Source organism: Spermophilus citellus (genome assembly GCF_964194105.1).
Source record: "Spermophilus citellus genome assembly, chromosome: 5".
NCBI classification, from domain to species: Eukaryota; Metazoa; Chordata; class Mammalia; order Rodentia; family Sciuridae; genus Spermophilus; species Spermophilus citellus.
This window is the reverse complement of record NC_138186.1, coordinates 69,671,662-69,687,844: the sequence shown is the minus strand read 5'-3', so window position 1 is coordinate 69,687,844 and position 16,183 is coordinate 69,671,662. Positions and strand designations below refer to the sequence as shown.

Sequence of the window (16,183 nt, the reverse complement as noted above, 5' to 3'; positions counted from 1 at the left end):
AGTCTCCAGAAATTCTACCAAAACAATGAATGAATAAATTGCAAGGAGCTAAATCTATGAAGAGATTGCTTAATTCCCTCATAATTTTCTTTTCTACTTAATTGATTGATTATAATACTTTCCTATTCTCTTATAAACAAGTTTTACTTACTTAGATCATTACTTGACTACACATTATACCTTTAAATGCCACTCAAGCCTTATTCAACAAAGGCACTGTCACCAGGAATGGAGCCCCTTGCAGGGAAGGGCCACTGCAGTAGATCAATGATTGCTATTTCTCCACTAATGTTGTACTTCACCACAACCTTCTCAAAATCCCAATTAAGCTAGCAGAGAAAGGTGACTATAGCAAATTGGGCTTAAAGCAATTTTCCTTAACCCTTATAAATAAATACAAACCTTTCCTTGCAGAGTTTGAACAAAAAGCAAAACCCTGGCAGAAGAACACTCTGACAGGATTTCATCCTCTCTGCTCTACAGAGCTAAGCCAGTGTTGTATTATTTAAAAAGTAGAGCTGATGCTTCCTAAAACTCTCCTTCACGCCCTCACCTGCACTATTTCTTTTCTCTATTGTATGCCACTTTGTAGAAGGAATTGGACAGTTCTGGGTGAACACTTTAAAGTTCTTTTCCAAAGGATGTGAATTGAAGACTTTCTAATTGGGACTAAATGTATATAGTCTGATAATGATAAACAGTGCTAGTCTATCTTAGTTTGACATGGATTATATAAAAAAAGGACTAATTTCACTAGCACTTGGTAGATACTAAAATTAAATTCATATTCCAAAGTCAAATATAACTTTTTAAGTTTTCCACTTTTTATTTCATTTTTTAAAGTTCCATATTTTTTTTTCTGATGCTGTTCAAATAGTCTCAAAAGAGGTTAGGCCTTTTTTATCTACTATAAAACACATTCCCATAGGATTTAAAGAATTTATATAACTGTACTCCATGCAGATTTCTACTTTTGTTCTCTTTTCATCACCTATACTTATTTTCAATTGTACAATTTTAGAAGCATGCACAGTTTTATTTATTCAACATTCTATTCTTTTGACATTCTTTTGTACTGAGATGGGGGAAATGCTGAATGTTAAACCAGGCAACAATGAGCACACAATCACATTGCATCTACAGCAAGAGCCAAACAGCTTTCTATCCATTCATAAAAATGTGAAGATATTGCTAGTGATTTTTCTTCTCCATAGAACCATTGATTCCTTTAATTCTTATGATTTAGTTCTGCCATAAGCATTATGAATAAAATATATCCTCCATTGCTGAAAAACACTGCTAACTAAAGAGCAAGGTAAGAAACCATCATAATCAATGCAAAGATGACATTGCCTTCAATTTCTGACACCAAACCAGATTTGATGAATCCACAAACACATAAATATATAAACTACTGCAGTGAAGTTCTAATCTTGGGAAACTGCAGTAAACTCATTGTACAAAAAACTATAACATTCATGCATGAGGAGAAGAAGGAGCTGTCTTGATTACTGCTGTCTTGCCCTGGGCTTGAGTTGGCAAGAAACATGTTCTCAACAAACATTTTCTGTGTTCAATAATTCACATTTTTATTTTATTGGTTTGAATTTTTTATCTTTATTTTTGATTGATTATGTGAAATTTATGCATACGGTAAGAAAGCAAGCCTAAGGTGTTCTCAACTTTAAATAATTATGATTCAAATTTCTCTTGAGTCATTAAAAATAGAGAAAGAAACCCTTCAAACAATAAAACCATGATCTGAATACTTAAAAGGGTTAGGTAAATGGCCAAAAATAATTTAAGTGGCAAATATCAAAGTTGGACCTTTAAAAGTTAATCTAGTGTTCAAAATTCTTGGATCCTTAAGTTTCCCACTCTTACAACAGCCAACAATTTATACAGCTGTAAAGGAGAAAGAAGCTTCTCATGTTTTTTTTTCAGATTTTGTGTAAGGTTCCAGGATTTCTTAAATTCACAACATGTTTAGTGTGTTTTGTTTACTCCGTAAAACATAATTTCAGCACAATTAGAAACATTTATGATCTTTTTCTGTATGTTGAACTAATCAAATCAGCATTCAGGCAAAAAAGAAAAACTTCCCAACAGTTTCTTAAGTATATATCAAAAATTTTAAATTTAATTTTTAAAATTTTTTATTCCAATGCACTGATAAATAATTGGGCTTTTTGGTGTTCACAACCTGAATTCCACTTTATGCCTCATTGAATTTTTTTCTTCCATGCACTTCAAGGCTATGTTTGTTTAGAGAGGGAATATATTCTGTGCATTTTTCCTTCTCCATGTCAATGTTACAAAATAAAATTCAACAAATAAGCAAAAGTAACTATTATCAGAGATGATATTCTGAAAATCAAAGTCAATATACAGTAAGTCATTACATAATTTTGTTATTGACTGTTAGTTTATCTCAAAGAACACATTTACAAAATTTTCAAGTTTGAGGCCTTTTGTAAGGCACAAAAATCATATTGGCTTACTTGATTTCCCTTGAACTAATACAAAAGAAATGTATCTAGTTTTGTTTCTATTACTAATTCTCATTTTTTTCCAATCTGTTACCTACGGTGAAGGTGACAATATCTAACATTATGTATGACTCTTACATATGATTAAAGGGAAGAAAGTGAGCTTGTTGTGAATTAATCACTTGGCATTTCATGTTTGAATGTCTGTTAGTCCATGATCACTTGAAAATACTCAGCACTTTTATGAAATTAATCACTAATATTTAAGAGTTCAATATAGAAGTGAGTCTATCTCTTAAAGTAAAATGGCAGATAATTAAGTGATTAGCTAAGCAAATCTCATAACTGAACTGATTTTAGAATTATTAAATGCTTATGAAGATTCTTAAAGCAATTTTTATTAAATATCATGCAAGTTTACCTTGAACTGGTCCATTTTGCATGATTTCCCTCATTATCTCAGTTTCCTGGAATGAGAAATATCAATAAGTATCATCATTATTATCAAAAATACTACACCTATAGTTTGACAGCTGTAGTACAATTTAGGTGTTATATAATCCGAAATGATTTGATCACTTGCAGTTCATTTACTCTTAATCATAGTTTGAAATACTCACACATGAAATACAACATTGATGAAATTGCTAAAGATGTGCTCATTTTTTGTTGAGTTTTATCACTAAATAATAATTTTGGAGTGGAGAGAAAGTGTATTAACTTTTTATTGTGACAAACAAAAAATATCAAAGCTAAATTAAAGCCTTGATTAATCAGTGGAGATCACAACAGCTATCTCAGATGTTTAGTGAGGTCCCTCTACAGCTTCAGTACAAATATTTCTGTGTTGCCACCCAATGTACCCTCAGTAGGGAGGCAGGGAATTTCCTCCCTCCCTGTCTCCGTCCCTCCCTCCCTCCCTCCCTTCTGTATATATTGAGTACAAAGTACAGTCTAGAAACTATGATAGAAACAAACACTGACTATGCACCCATCCTCAAGGTATTTATATCTCAGTGGTGTAAACAGACATTCATACAACTAATTTCATTATTATATAATAAGTTATATTATCAAGAGAAGCATAGATTGTTATGGCTACAAACCACAAAAGGAAATTAATCCCACTTAGAAGTCCAGTAAAACTTAAAAAATGATGAAATTTTGCTCTAGAATTTGACATTTGTGTAACATTTCACCAGATGGAACAGTGGGTTAACACCTTGGGTCACAGAAATTATCACCTAGCTAATTACAGATGCATGGATGAGTGTGATGTATCTGGAGAAAAGAGACAGATACATCAGAAGCATTGTGTGCAGGTGCACAGGGCAAATGCTGGCAGGACATGAATCTATAAAAATAGTAGAATAGACTCAGTTCATAGAAAACCTGTTTACCATGGTAAAAATACTGGACTGTATTTTGGAGATTACTGTGAGTCACTGAGGAGTCAGATATTTTGGAGTCAAGAAGGCCAGGTGACACTGCTGTCATGGAATAAAACTTGCCTAGGGTTTTAACATGACAAACTGGAATCTAAGACTATTTCCTATTGTGACTATGCTCACTTCCATTATCTTGGGGAGTAAAGGATTGATAAATTTAGCACCACCACAAAAAATTCAGTGAAAGCAGGTTTGACTTAGCTTTACTTATCAAGTTTGTATACATACACACACATACACACACACACACACACACACACACATACACACACACACACACTATAAAACATAATTTAAGAACTTAATTTTCCTGGTCATATTATAAATTAAGCCCATTTTTGACACTAATATTAGGAAAAAACAGAAACTGTACTCAAAGTCTTTAATGGACACTGTAAGAAAAAAATCTGAAAATATAGTATTTCATTTTTAATAGTTTTAAAGTTTTTAAATAGCATTAACAACAGAGCTATATATGTTTGAGGATGTCAGCCATTATTAGTTCTTGCTATTTAGACTTACATTGGAAGAGACTCTGTATGCAGGAGAGCATTGGTAAATCCTGTTAGACTTCTCTATGCTGTTGGGACATGGCTTGGTGGCATGCCTTTTTCCCCGCCCATCAGACCTACTAGCCATGGCACAGATATTATTGGTGCTATTTTGGTCCTTAAAAAGTGGATAGCAGGCATGAGATACCAGTCTATGAGAAATAAGCAAAAAACAAAGGTAGTATTTAGGGAAATGCCATAATATTCTGTCTATGTTAAATTTTGCTGAACTAAACATTCATAAATTTTGCTGGTTACCTACATGCATAATTTTAAAAATATCAACTGACTCCAACATAGCAGCTCAATGACACTGCATTGTTCTCTACCCCTGTATTATTTCTTCATTATTATTTTTGAAATTTTACTTCAATCCATTTTTAATAAATAATTCTATCTTCAATATAGGATTACCTAAGGATGAAAAGTAGCCATTAATAAAGCTGGTGGTAATATTAAAATATAGATTATAATTATGTATAATAATGTATAAGAGTCTAATTAGATATGAAAAGACAATCACTTTGGTTATTTACAGATAAATTATGTACATTTAAGGGTTTTTTAATGGTTTGTTGATATTTTATTTAAGTTACAGATACTATCTTTCATAAGACTTTAACGATTATATGTCTGTAGTTCATGATACTTTGGGGAAATAGTATAACAATTATATAACATTTAAAGTAGAAACTTATGAGATAAACACAATGCACAAAAAATTTTTAAAATATTTTGATTTCTGATTTTGAAAGTAAACTTAGCAAAGTGCAAATTTTTTTGATTCCAAATATAATATAATCCTATTGAATACAAAGGTCGATAATAAGGGAACTGAAGCTACATAATTGATTTTATATATATTTAGTGCTGAAATGACCATTAAAAAATCCACTAAAATTGGTTCAAAAAAATGTGACAGTGTCCAACAGAGTATGAAAATCTCAGCAAGAAATATGTTGAAAACAAAGCATAAAATATGCCACATTTACATTTATATTAAAAGCTGAGTGGTATAGACTGAATTGTGTGAATCTAAAATTCACATGTTGAAGTTGTAAGGCCCTTGTGATGGCATTTGGTGTTGCCCCTTTGAGACATAATTAATTCAAATGAGAGCCTAAGTGTGGGACCTTCATAGATGGGATTCTGTGCCCTTATAAGAAAAAGGAAATAACCAGAGCTCTTTCACCACCATGTGAGGACACTTCCAGAAGGTAAACACCTGCAAGCCAGGAAGAGAATCTCTGCCTCATACTGAATAATCCAGCACTTTGACCTTGGACCTTGCAGTCTCTGAGACAAAATAATCCCTGTTTAAGTCATCCAGACTCTGACATGTGGTTATGAGGGCACAAGCAGACTAATACAATGATATTTAATTTGATATCAATAATAATTTATATTTTGAAACTCCCGAAAATCTTTTATCTTTATCATAGCATAAAACAGAAGCCAGTCAAACTCTACTATACCAGGAAAATTTCAGCCCAAGCTCCCCATTCAAATCACCATTTTATTAGGCAAATTACATGAAAAAAAAGTGTTAACAATTCAATGCTACCTATCAATATCTGACACTTTCCCTCTTTCATAACATTTAACTGTTGTATGACAAGTTAAGGCCACTGACTAGATGGTGAAAAATGGGAGTCACTCCACATTCTACTAGTGGTCAGGTGCAGTCCTTAGCCAAATAATCAGCTCTGAAGCAGTTCAGCTCTCCAGTAGCCACGTGGTGCTGCGCTGGTGTCAGCTGTGAGAGTAAGGATTTGCAACCTGAGAATTTTCACCAACTAGGATGAACACAGTAATGGCACTGATGAGCTGAAGCAACTCTAAGTTACTTTTTTTGTGTTATTCTTCTGAGATTTTTAATCTAATTTTTCCTCGAATTTTATCTCTATTCATTGACCTAGCTAACTAAAAGGCACAATTGAGGAATCAGCAACATTGATTACTGCATTCCCTCTGAAGGAACTCACTGGAACCACTTGGTGCAGAACAGCAAGAAGAAAATGCTTGTTTGAGTCGTCAAAAGAAAAATTTATGTTAATTTAGATAAAAATGTACACATTCTTTAATAACTATTTCCAATGACTTCTTATCTCAGAAAATACTGCATACAGTATATATCTAAAAGTAAAATTTATTTGTATTTATATATGTGTGTGTCATACTTTTAGATTTTTCTTCTTTTTTGTGTTTTGTAAAAAAAAAAAAAAAGAAAAGAAATCTCAAAACATTTTCCTTATTGTCACTTGAGACAACGTTCATAAAAATCCTAGAAACACGTGTTGGGCAGCTATTTACCCACGTTTTCTCAGGTACCACCAGGCCCTGTCAATGCTTCCACTGTTGCATCCATGACGGTTCTTAGGACAGCACGAGATCAAATTCTGAGGGGACAGATTGGCTGTGTATCGACCCTTAGACTGAATTGCTATTCGGTCAGCTGCCACACCTGTTTCAAATAGAATACTGATTAATACTCAAATGGTACACAACATGATGCTTCTAGTAATTCACATATCCTTTTCTGTTGGAACCTTAGTTTTCAAAATTGTACATTATTTGAGATTAAGAACAAATGTCATTTATAGATCTATGTATTTCAGTCAGTTCAACAACAACATAATTTCAGTCATGATGTTTGTATTCTATTGATATTACTCCTTTAACTTAGGAAACTGAAAGCTTTGCTAACTTGTTCCTTTCATGTTCTGTATACTTTTGAACCTGTCATTAAGGAATCTGTCAAGTGGCAGTTTTCTTGAGGCCAATATGTTACTTATACTTCTATCTCTGACATGGTGTCTTGCATGTAATTATGGTTAAATACATTTTTAAATGAATGTAAGTAAATTGGAGAAATTAAGAAAATGGATTGTAAAAATATTAACTGAAAATTCACCCATGTTAATTTGATATATTGGAGTAAATTGAATCCTTTCTTTTTAAATTGATATCTAATTTAACTACCCAGGAGAACATACTTCAGCTAATTCAAACTATTATAAATTTATCTAATACCTTAAAGCTACATAGCACACTTTTATGCTTGTAATATGTTGAAAATAATTATCTTAATCTTATTTCAGTAAACATAGACGTCACTTTTATATACAAAGTGAGTATGTTTTTAGCTAAATATACTTAAAACTATCATTAACTGTTATACTTAATATTATTAGTCAGTGACACACAATGATATAGTTATAGTAATTATGTATATTATATATAATACTACATTGTTGGGACCTCTGCTGACCACGGAAGTGCAATTGCTGGGGAAAGAAATCCCCAGTCTTATGATTCTGATTTTGTGATTCTCCATGTATGTGACAGATAGAGCTTGAGAAATGGCTTCCATATACGTGCCTGAATGGCCCCAACATATGCCTTCCGCAAACACAAAGAATAACTCCCCAGCAACGGGGCACACATACCTAATGGGGTACTGTTTCTGTAACTAGGGTGCCTAGGCTACCCCAACCTGGGGGACTCTCCGATCTCTGATTGGCCCCTGCCTTTGCCCCCACCTCTTTCTCCTCTCTCTATATAAGTCCTCTCCCTCCACAATAAACTGAGTTGCTGCGCCATCTCGGCTGACTCAACTCCCAACTCGGTGTGATTTTTGCCAGGCTGGGTGGCAGGCTGGGTCGACACTCACCCTCTGGCTCAGCCCCGAGACACTCACTAGCTGGTCTAGTGATTCTCCTTAACCTCTGTCAGAGGGTGGTCTGACACTACATATACTTAGTGATATGTATTATACAATTTATAATACAGTTTTAACTATTATTAATATCATAGCTATTAATTAATGTTACTAGTTATATTGAGAAACACAGTGATCATTTATGATTGACTATTCTGTTTAAATAATTCCTTGGCATTGTAGTAGCCATAAGTTCATTCCCTCCCTCAATACACTTACTGAGCACTACTAGGTCAAAAGCATGGTAGCCTTAAAAATTACAATGAGCAAGAATTAAAAAAAATATATAATTCTGCCTTCATAGAATAATAGATTAGAAAAACTAACCTACTAGTAGCAGAAATCTACATGTCATCATTTTGAACATGATTTCATGATATTGTAAATGATGAGACCATGAAAAAATTAGGGTGAGTAGTATTTTAAAAACAGATTTTTTGTTGTTGGATAACTGTAACAGTATTATTTTTGATCTTTACTATCAGGCTAACCCTTACTTTTAGTTAAAGCCAACAGATAGCTTTTCTCTTTCTTTTTTTCTTTTTTTTTTTTTTTTGTATTCATTCTTTTTCTCAGGGGAAGTCAATTTTCTTCCCATCAGAATTATTTGTGGGGGCTGGGATTGTGGCTCAGCGGTAAAGTGCTCGCCTAGCACGGGCGTGACCCAGGTTCGATTCTCAGCACCACATAAAAATAAAAAAGGCATTGTGTTGTGTCCATCTACTAAATAAATAAATAAATAAATAGATAGATAGATAAATAAAAATAAAGATTCTCTCTCTTTCTAAAAAAAATTATGTGTGCACTGGAACCCCTCAAAATACTCATTTAAGTTTTTTTCTAAAATAATTCATTTTAAATAATGCATTTACAAATGTGTCTCTGTATATGAATTTTATGTAACTACAGCATGTGTACCATTCCATAGTGCAATTGCTAATACAGTTTATATGCTTAATAAGTATTAAATCTATAACCTCCATTTCCTTCTCAATTTCTGTCTATTGAGGATGCTAGGATACATTTCATTAGGAGTAAATGGCACTATACTAATATTTCTGAAATCCTCAAGGGAATAATTCCTTGTATCATAAAAGAAAATAGAAATCCTTTGATGCTTTGACATTCACTACAAGGATTCAGAATCAAATATAAATTTTTAAATATTAGTGAAATTTAATTTGTTCAAAATACACTTTCACGGTGTCAATAGTAGTCGTGTCTCCTGTTTTGGCTCTAGGTGAGTCACCTAACCTACTGGGCTCTCTTTATAAGATGTGAGGATTGAAAAGGAGGACCTCTAAAATTTCCTTAAGCCCCATCAGTCTAGATTTCCACTAAAAGGTAAGTGTGTTAAATCATAATATTATGCAATATGTTGCTCTATGTTATATAGACATTTCTGGATCTCACTGAAAGTTTCATCCAAATTTACCTGAAATGCTTGGAAAAGGTCAGAAAATTTAAGAATAAATCAGTTTAGTCTATTGTTTTCTGCTCTCTTTTTGAAAATTTTATTGAATGTTACGTCTGAGACACACTATTATTTTCCCTGTTTGTTTTATTCTGTCTCCAAATTTACTCTGTGGCACATATAACTCCCACCATTCCAACACCTTTACCTCTTCAGCTTCTGTCAAATGCTTGAATTTTATTTGGTTACATAACTTTTTCTATATATGTACATACTTTAAGTTTTTCTTCTATTCCATGTTGTAGCTTTTAGTTTCTCTTTAAAATATTTTTCTTATTTCAACTTCTACCTCCGGATACAATTTTCTGTATATCTTTAGAACTTAGTTCATTTTTTTTTAAAATTTAACACACACATACAAATATAATAGATCCAATTTACCATATGTACTACATGAAATACAAAACTGAGTCCTCTGAAACCACAAAATAATTTCAAATAGTCTTTGTGGGAACTATTTGAATTAGGTGGGAGGACAATCTAGACTTGGCCCTGTGCTAAGGCTATCTGTGAAGCTGTGACCTAGAGATACCAAGACAGCCTCCAAATCAGCCTAGCAAGTCTCTCTCAGTTTTCACTGCTAACAACTTTCCTTAAATGTCCAGAAATACTAATCTAGCTTAAATTTAAGGCAAAGTTGTTATATATCACCTTGGAGGTGTAAGTCATTAACCACATGAATATAAGTGGGCAAATGATGTAAATGATTAAATCTCTCCCAACCCATCTGAAACAGGTCTTAGAAAAGTCCCTAACTTGGTAAATACAAACAATAGAGCTCCAGAGAGCATTTACACAGGAGGTCTGGGCAGCAATGTTAAATTAACAGATGCAGCCATTCCAGAGGTGAGCATGGCCAACACTCCAGTTCTGCTAAAAGCATCTCTGGAGTAACTCACTGATACCATGAAGCAATGACATATAGACAAAGATGTCAGCCTACTTCACAGCTCGCTGCTCCAAGAACCTATGCATTTACTTTGTAATGTTTTCAGTGCTTTAAATTGTTTTTGAGCACTCTTTTGAAATTATCTATAAAGCCTAGAACTCAAGATCTTTGATAGTGTCCAGTTCTCATCATGTCAATTTTTTTAAATTGCTGAAATACAATCTGTACTTTTTTGAGGATAATTTTGGACATAAAATCTTAGGGTGAGCCTGAGTAACTTATTTAGTGGACTTATGAACATCTATTAAAGTAGCTATAAAAGAAGCATTCTTTACATTTTTGGATCAACATTAATATAAAACTGTAAGTTAATTTTATGTAAACATCAGTTATATCACTTTAGAGTCAGAATTATTTTTATTTCAGATGAGGCAAAACATATTTGATAATTTAATTCTAAGCTTTACTTCAGAATAGTCTAATAGCTAAATATATATATATATATGAATATATGCATATTTATACATACATATATGGTGAACTTACTAAAAAATATGTAGTAATTATGTGAGGGTGTGTATATTCATGTCAGGAGTACAGATAATTCTATGGGTGCAGAGGAACCTTAATACTCTTCTTATTATCTGGCTTTAACTCTCAAAAACTGAACAAATTCTGGCAACTTTACTTTGTTAAACTTTGAATTCATTCTGTATCTAAAATTAGATGTTAATGATCAATTTTTAGACTAAAACTTATATTCCTCAGATAGTTTTCTCTTGCCAGAGTATGGTTTTATTTTAATTGACCATATGTTAATATTTAAATATTTTAATTTAAAAACCTTTTTAATTACCCTCTTAGGCTCTAGAGTGAAAAGGGAGTTTATGAGGAAGTAATTAAAATGACTATTACTTGCGGTGGAAAATGCCCAGGATGCAGCACAATTTTTTTGATCCAGTGGCCCATGAGTCCATCCAGGCCACTTATAAGAAGCAATAAAAAACTCTGGAAGATCTGTCTTGGCAGGTAAAGAAGCCTAGAGTAAAGAAAGTCAGATAAATCAGATTTTCTCAAATGTATCCCAACAGCCATTATAAGAAGATATCATGCCTTTTAATAAAGCTTATAATTGTCTTTCGATTTTCTTGTATATTCAAGTTTCTGAATAAAGCATAATTATATAGAATTTTTACTTCGCTCTGTGTTTAAAAATGGCAATTCAGTGTGTGGAATTATAATACAAAATCACAAGAACAATACATAGAATGCTTTTTCTGAGTTACCATGCAGTGCAAAATTTCAGCCAAAGTTTCTGTCATCTTGAATCAGAGTTTGTTCATCCATGTGAAAGACCACATGAGGTTATTTAAATTTGTCCTCATAAAGAATGTTTTCTTTTCTGTCTCTCCCATTTTGGAGAGTAAGTGTGATTCTGAGGTGAAATTGGCTTTGAGATGATGCACTTATAGCAACTACCTATTAACACACTTGGAGCCCCAAGGAACACATCAATTCTACACCAGTTATTGGGAAACTAAACCAAAATGAACTGGTTGTTTATTAAATTTTTGGAGATTAAAAAGGACATTAAGTGTGTAATACCAAATGTGCAAAAAGTCCACGTTAAAAGCCTGAGTCAATCTTTATTGTTGTCTTTCCAAGACTGCACATTAAATGTTATGAATTTTTTTTCTGTTTATATCTCAAACAAAATCTGTAGCACCATACCATATTCTCTTTTAAACTGTACTAGAGAGTGATGACTTTCACTTCCAAAAAAATCAGAAATCAAACCAAATGAGGATTTGTTTATTAAATTTTCTTCTTAGGTTACATGTCCACACCCATACACACACACACACACACACACATGTGCTTGCTCATAAATTTTTGAGAGTATTTTAAAATTTTTCAAAGTCTTTTAATATTCATTATTTTTAAAATATTCTTAGCAGCCCTATGTGGCATAATTAGCGCAAATATTGTTGACTCTTTTTTGTGGATAAGGTAACTGATTTCTGAAAGCTAAGCCATGCTAAGGACTCTAAGCTAAATAAGATTTACTCCTGGAACTATATCCAGGTTTTAGAGTTCTTAAAATCATTCTCCATTTCTATAATTTTTCTACTTTATCAGAAATACAGAGATATACTACCTTGTAGCAGAAGTAAAATGTCTGTAAAAGATAAAATTTTACCTGTTTAAAAGTTTTCTGATTATAAATTGAACAAGTGAAACTACTGATCTGATATCTTCCAAGGAATTATTTCTGACAAGTACATAATAGCTTCTAAGTCTAAAGCCAGGAAGATTTAGAATTTACATATCTCTTTAAAAGGTATCCATCCAAAATAATTTATAAATTTGAACATTAACAGGAGCACTCAGTTTTGATTTACAGAACTATTACCACCTGATAAGAAAGTTATTAAATCTTGCATCCATTACTAAAAACACTGCTACTTAGATAATGGAATAAAGTGCCAAGAACATCATCGGATCACAGTACAGTCCCTGCATGATAACTTAAGGAGTAGTTTTATAAAAAGACACGTGATTTGGGATTCTAATGCCATTAGATGGACGATAACACAGAACCTCAAAGTTGGAGAACAAATTTATTGCTCTGAGTAGTAGTTTCAGAGATAAAAACTCTGTCTCCAAGGTATCTTTCTAAATGGGGTAGAAATACACATACCTTCACATTTTTTTATTATCAACCAATCAGTGTGCATTTAGGCATTTATCATGAAGTTGCCTCAAGTTTCCAGAAAAATAAGTGGAGCGTCAGTTGTTATTTTATTACTTTAGAATTCTAATTTAATAACACCTAGGATATATCCCTTCTGCTCTGCTGAAGCAATAAAGATATAACTATTACTTTATACACATTTCAGTGGCATTAAGTTCTTCAGAATGTGACTTCCACACTCAAAGACTACCACAGTGCTTTGCACATAGGAAACAATCAATCTGATAATAATAATAGGATATATATATCAGGTAAATTTCATCTCTTAAAAATGTATTTTCCCTGAAGGCACTTTAAGTTAAATTATTATATCAGCATGCATTTGTTGCTTTTATGATTTATTCCTTAAAAATAAAAAGTATGACTGGGTAATCCTTCTTAATAAAATAAGGCATAGAGAAACAACACTCAAAATGACATTTTTATTGAAAACATATTTATGAATCCACTAATCCAGATGAATTCATAAAGTTCATATATTGAATTTTTAAAGATTTTTACCAATCATTTAATATTGCGTTTTCTAAAAATAAGCCTCTGGGACTTAAGTGGATCAGGCACATATTATCTTGAGATTCTTTTTCTTTCATGATATCAGATAATCTAATATACTAAATGCAGAGAACATTTTATATCCCATTATTCCATACATATTGTAATCCTCTAAAAAAATAAGATTGCTTTTATAATTCACAAATAAAGGTAAGCCTTACAAAATAACAACTTTTAGGAACTGGTAATAGAACTCTGGTTTAAATGAATGATAGATTTTTTTAAAGTTTACACAATTTGTATTTTTGTCAAATGATAATTTAATAAAGGAAAAGAATCAAAAGAACCATCTAAGAGTGAAAGAAATTCCAAAATTGGTATTTCAAATAAAATATCAATTTAATTTTAAGTACAATTTCCACTCTTCCATGTGAGAAATTTTAATTCTTTATATTGTCACGTTGAAAAAAGTTCAATCATAATTTAATTATATTTTCAAGTATGTATTAGCCAAATTTGTGGTTAAACTTAATATTTACCTTGTTTTAATGTTTTTATTTAAAAATTAGAATTTAAAGATATTATGGACAAATATGAGAATTAAGCACAGTGATAAACAGTGGAGAAATTGTCTCCAATAACTCCCACATCTTATTAAAGTAAAATCTCTGAAGGAGTAATGAGAATGCAATCAGAGAGCAGCTTGAGACAAACTGATCAATTTTATCAACCACCTCAGAATATACTCTGTACATCCTTACTGTTGAGCCTATACCTACACACAATCCATTATGTGGATTGCCCCCTCCAGCTCTAATTGTACTTTTGTCCCACTTTTATTGGATAATCAGAGACATCTGAGACTCAAATAAAGCAACAGAAAATATAATTCTGTTCTGATTACAGTCTGAGGTCAGTGGCTATGAATATCAAGAATTTTTTTTTCTAAACTATTTGATATTAAGAAAGAAAGGGCTAATTTTCTGGTTGCTAGTGGCTAAATGAAACTCTCATCTTCAATGATATTTGCCTTCATGCCTTAACATTTAAAGACTTATCCTTTGATATTTCTCTGGTTTCTAATTATAGAGTAATTTTCAATGATCTTGTAAATATCAATACTCAGTAATTGTTCTTTGGCAGGTCCTAGCCCCTCTTCTAAAGACAGCAAAATGACTGTTTCCCACACCTCTCTGCTATTATTACCATTTTCAGGCTTATGAAAAAGCCATAAGAAGTTTCTTTAAGAGACGACTGGCTCTTGACTTTCACTGTTTTTTTTCTGGGTATTTTGATTTTTGTTACTGGCAGGAATTTGGGCAGTAGAGATGGACATGGAGCAATTTTTTTGAACCCTCATATGACCTTGGAAATAAAGGCCCTGTGCAATGGAGCAAAAAGAAGAAAGAAGTCTGGACATTCAGCCCCATTGAGTACGATTCCATTGCAGGACAACCCACTTCTAGATTTGCTAGTAAGACATCAATGTCTGCATTGTTTACATCACTGTCACTTTCAGTTTCTGTGCCTTACAGCTGAGCCCAGTCACGACCAATACAGCACACAGAATTATTAAAGCTACTAGGGTAATGCCATCTTTCATTGACCCCATCACATGATCAAATGTTAAGAAAGCATTCCAATTTCAGAGGTGTTAAAAATTGAAGAACGCATATATCTGAAAATGGATGAACCACATTTCCTAAAATGAGTTTCTTAGAACACTAGCCCTGAGGGATTTTAACAGGTAATTAAAAATGAAGAAGCTGATTAATCAAACAGTTCTAAGGAACAATTGTTTTTGAAAATTAAATAGATATTTGTCTTCTCTGCAATGTGTTTTTACAAAATGCCAAATTTTGTGAGGCTCTAAAAAGTGAAAATAATGTTCATGATTTTTTCCAATACAAAATACTTTATTTCTTTTCACTTCCTATCATTTCTATTATGAAGCGGATCAAAGCCTCAAGTGTTTTGTGTAATAGACTTTGGGAAGAAACAGTATATATGGAAAAGACAGACCCAGGCATGGGAAAGCCAGAGTAGGTAACTGTTAAATCAACACATGAGATCACCTCAGGAATCTACTTTTTATCAGCCCAAGGTATTTGTTCATACAGACGAAAAAATAAATTTTCACATTTCTTTTTGAAGATTTGTCCTGCAGTGATCAATTTAGTCCCACTGCGTTGGTCAAGTCGTGTTCAATTATATCACAGTGCTACTCATCTGACTGTGACTAACATAGAAAGACAAAACTGAAAGCTGGAAAACCGATTTGAGACACAAGACAATCATTCTGCCACAAGAGCAGGTGAACAAGGAGTGAAGTGGCATGTGTCTTTTCTAAAGGTTACGTACGAA

General features: G+C 32.6%; 1 protein-coding gene across 1 annotated transcript in view; it reads right to left on the bottom strand.

The window, feature by feature from the left end:
* The window catches only part of TINAG (tubulointerstitial nephritis antigen), a gene marked incomplete at both ends in the record, with an annotated part of 71,319 nt that overhangs the window by 33,400 nt on the left and 21,736 nt on the right, over nucleotides 1-16,183 (bottom strand). Inside the window, 4 exons of the mRNA XM_081296190.1 lie at nucleotides 2,911-2,956; nucleotides 4,460-4,640; nucleotides 6,802-6,952; nucleotides 11,488-11,611. Of these exons, the coding sequence (XP_081152316.1) occupies nucleotides 2,911-2,956; nucleotides 4,460-4,640; nucleotides 6,802-6,952; nucleotides 11,488-11,611 (502 nt within the window). The remainder of the gene's footprint in view (nucleotides 1-2,910; nucleotides 2,957-4,459; nucleotides 4,641-6,801; nucleotides 6,953-11,487; nucleotides 11,612-16,183) is intronic.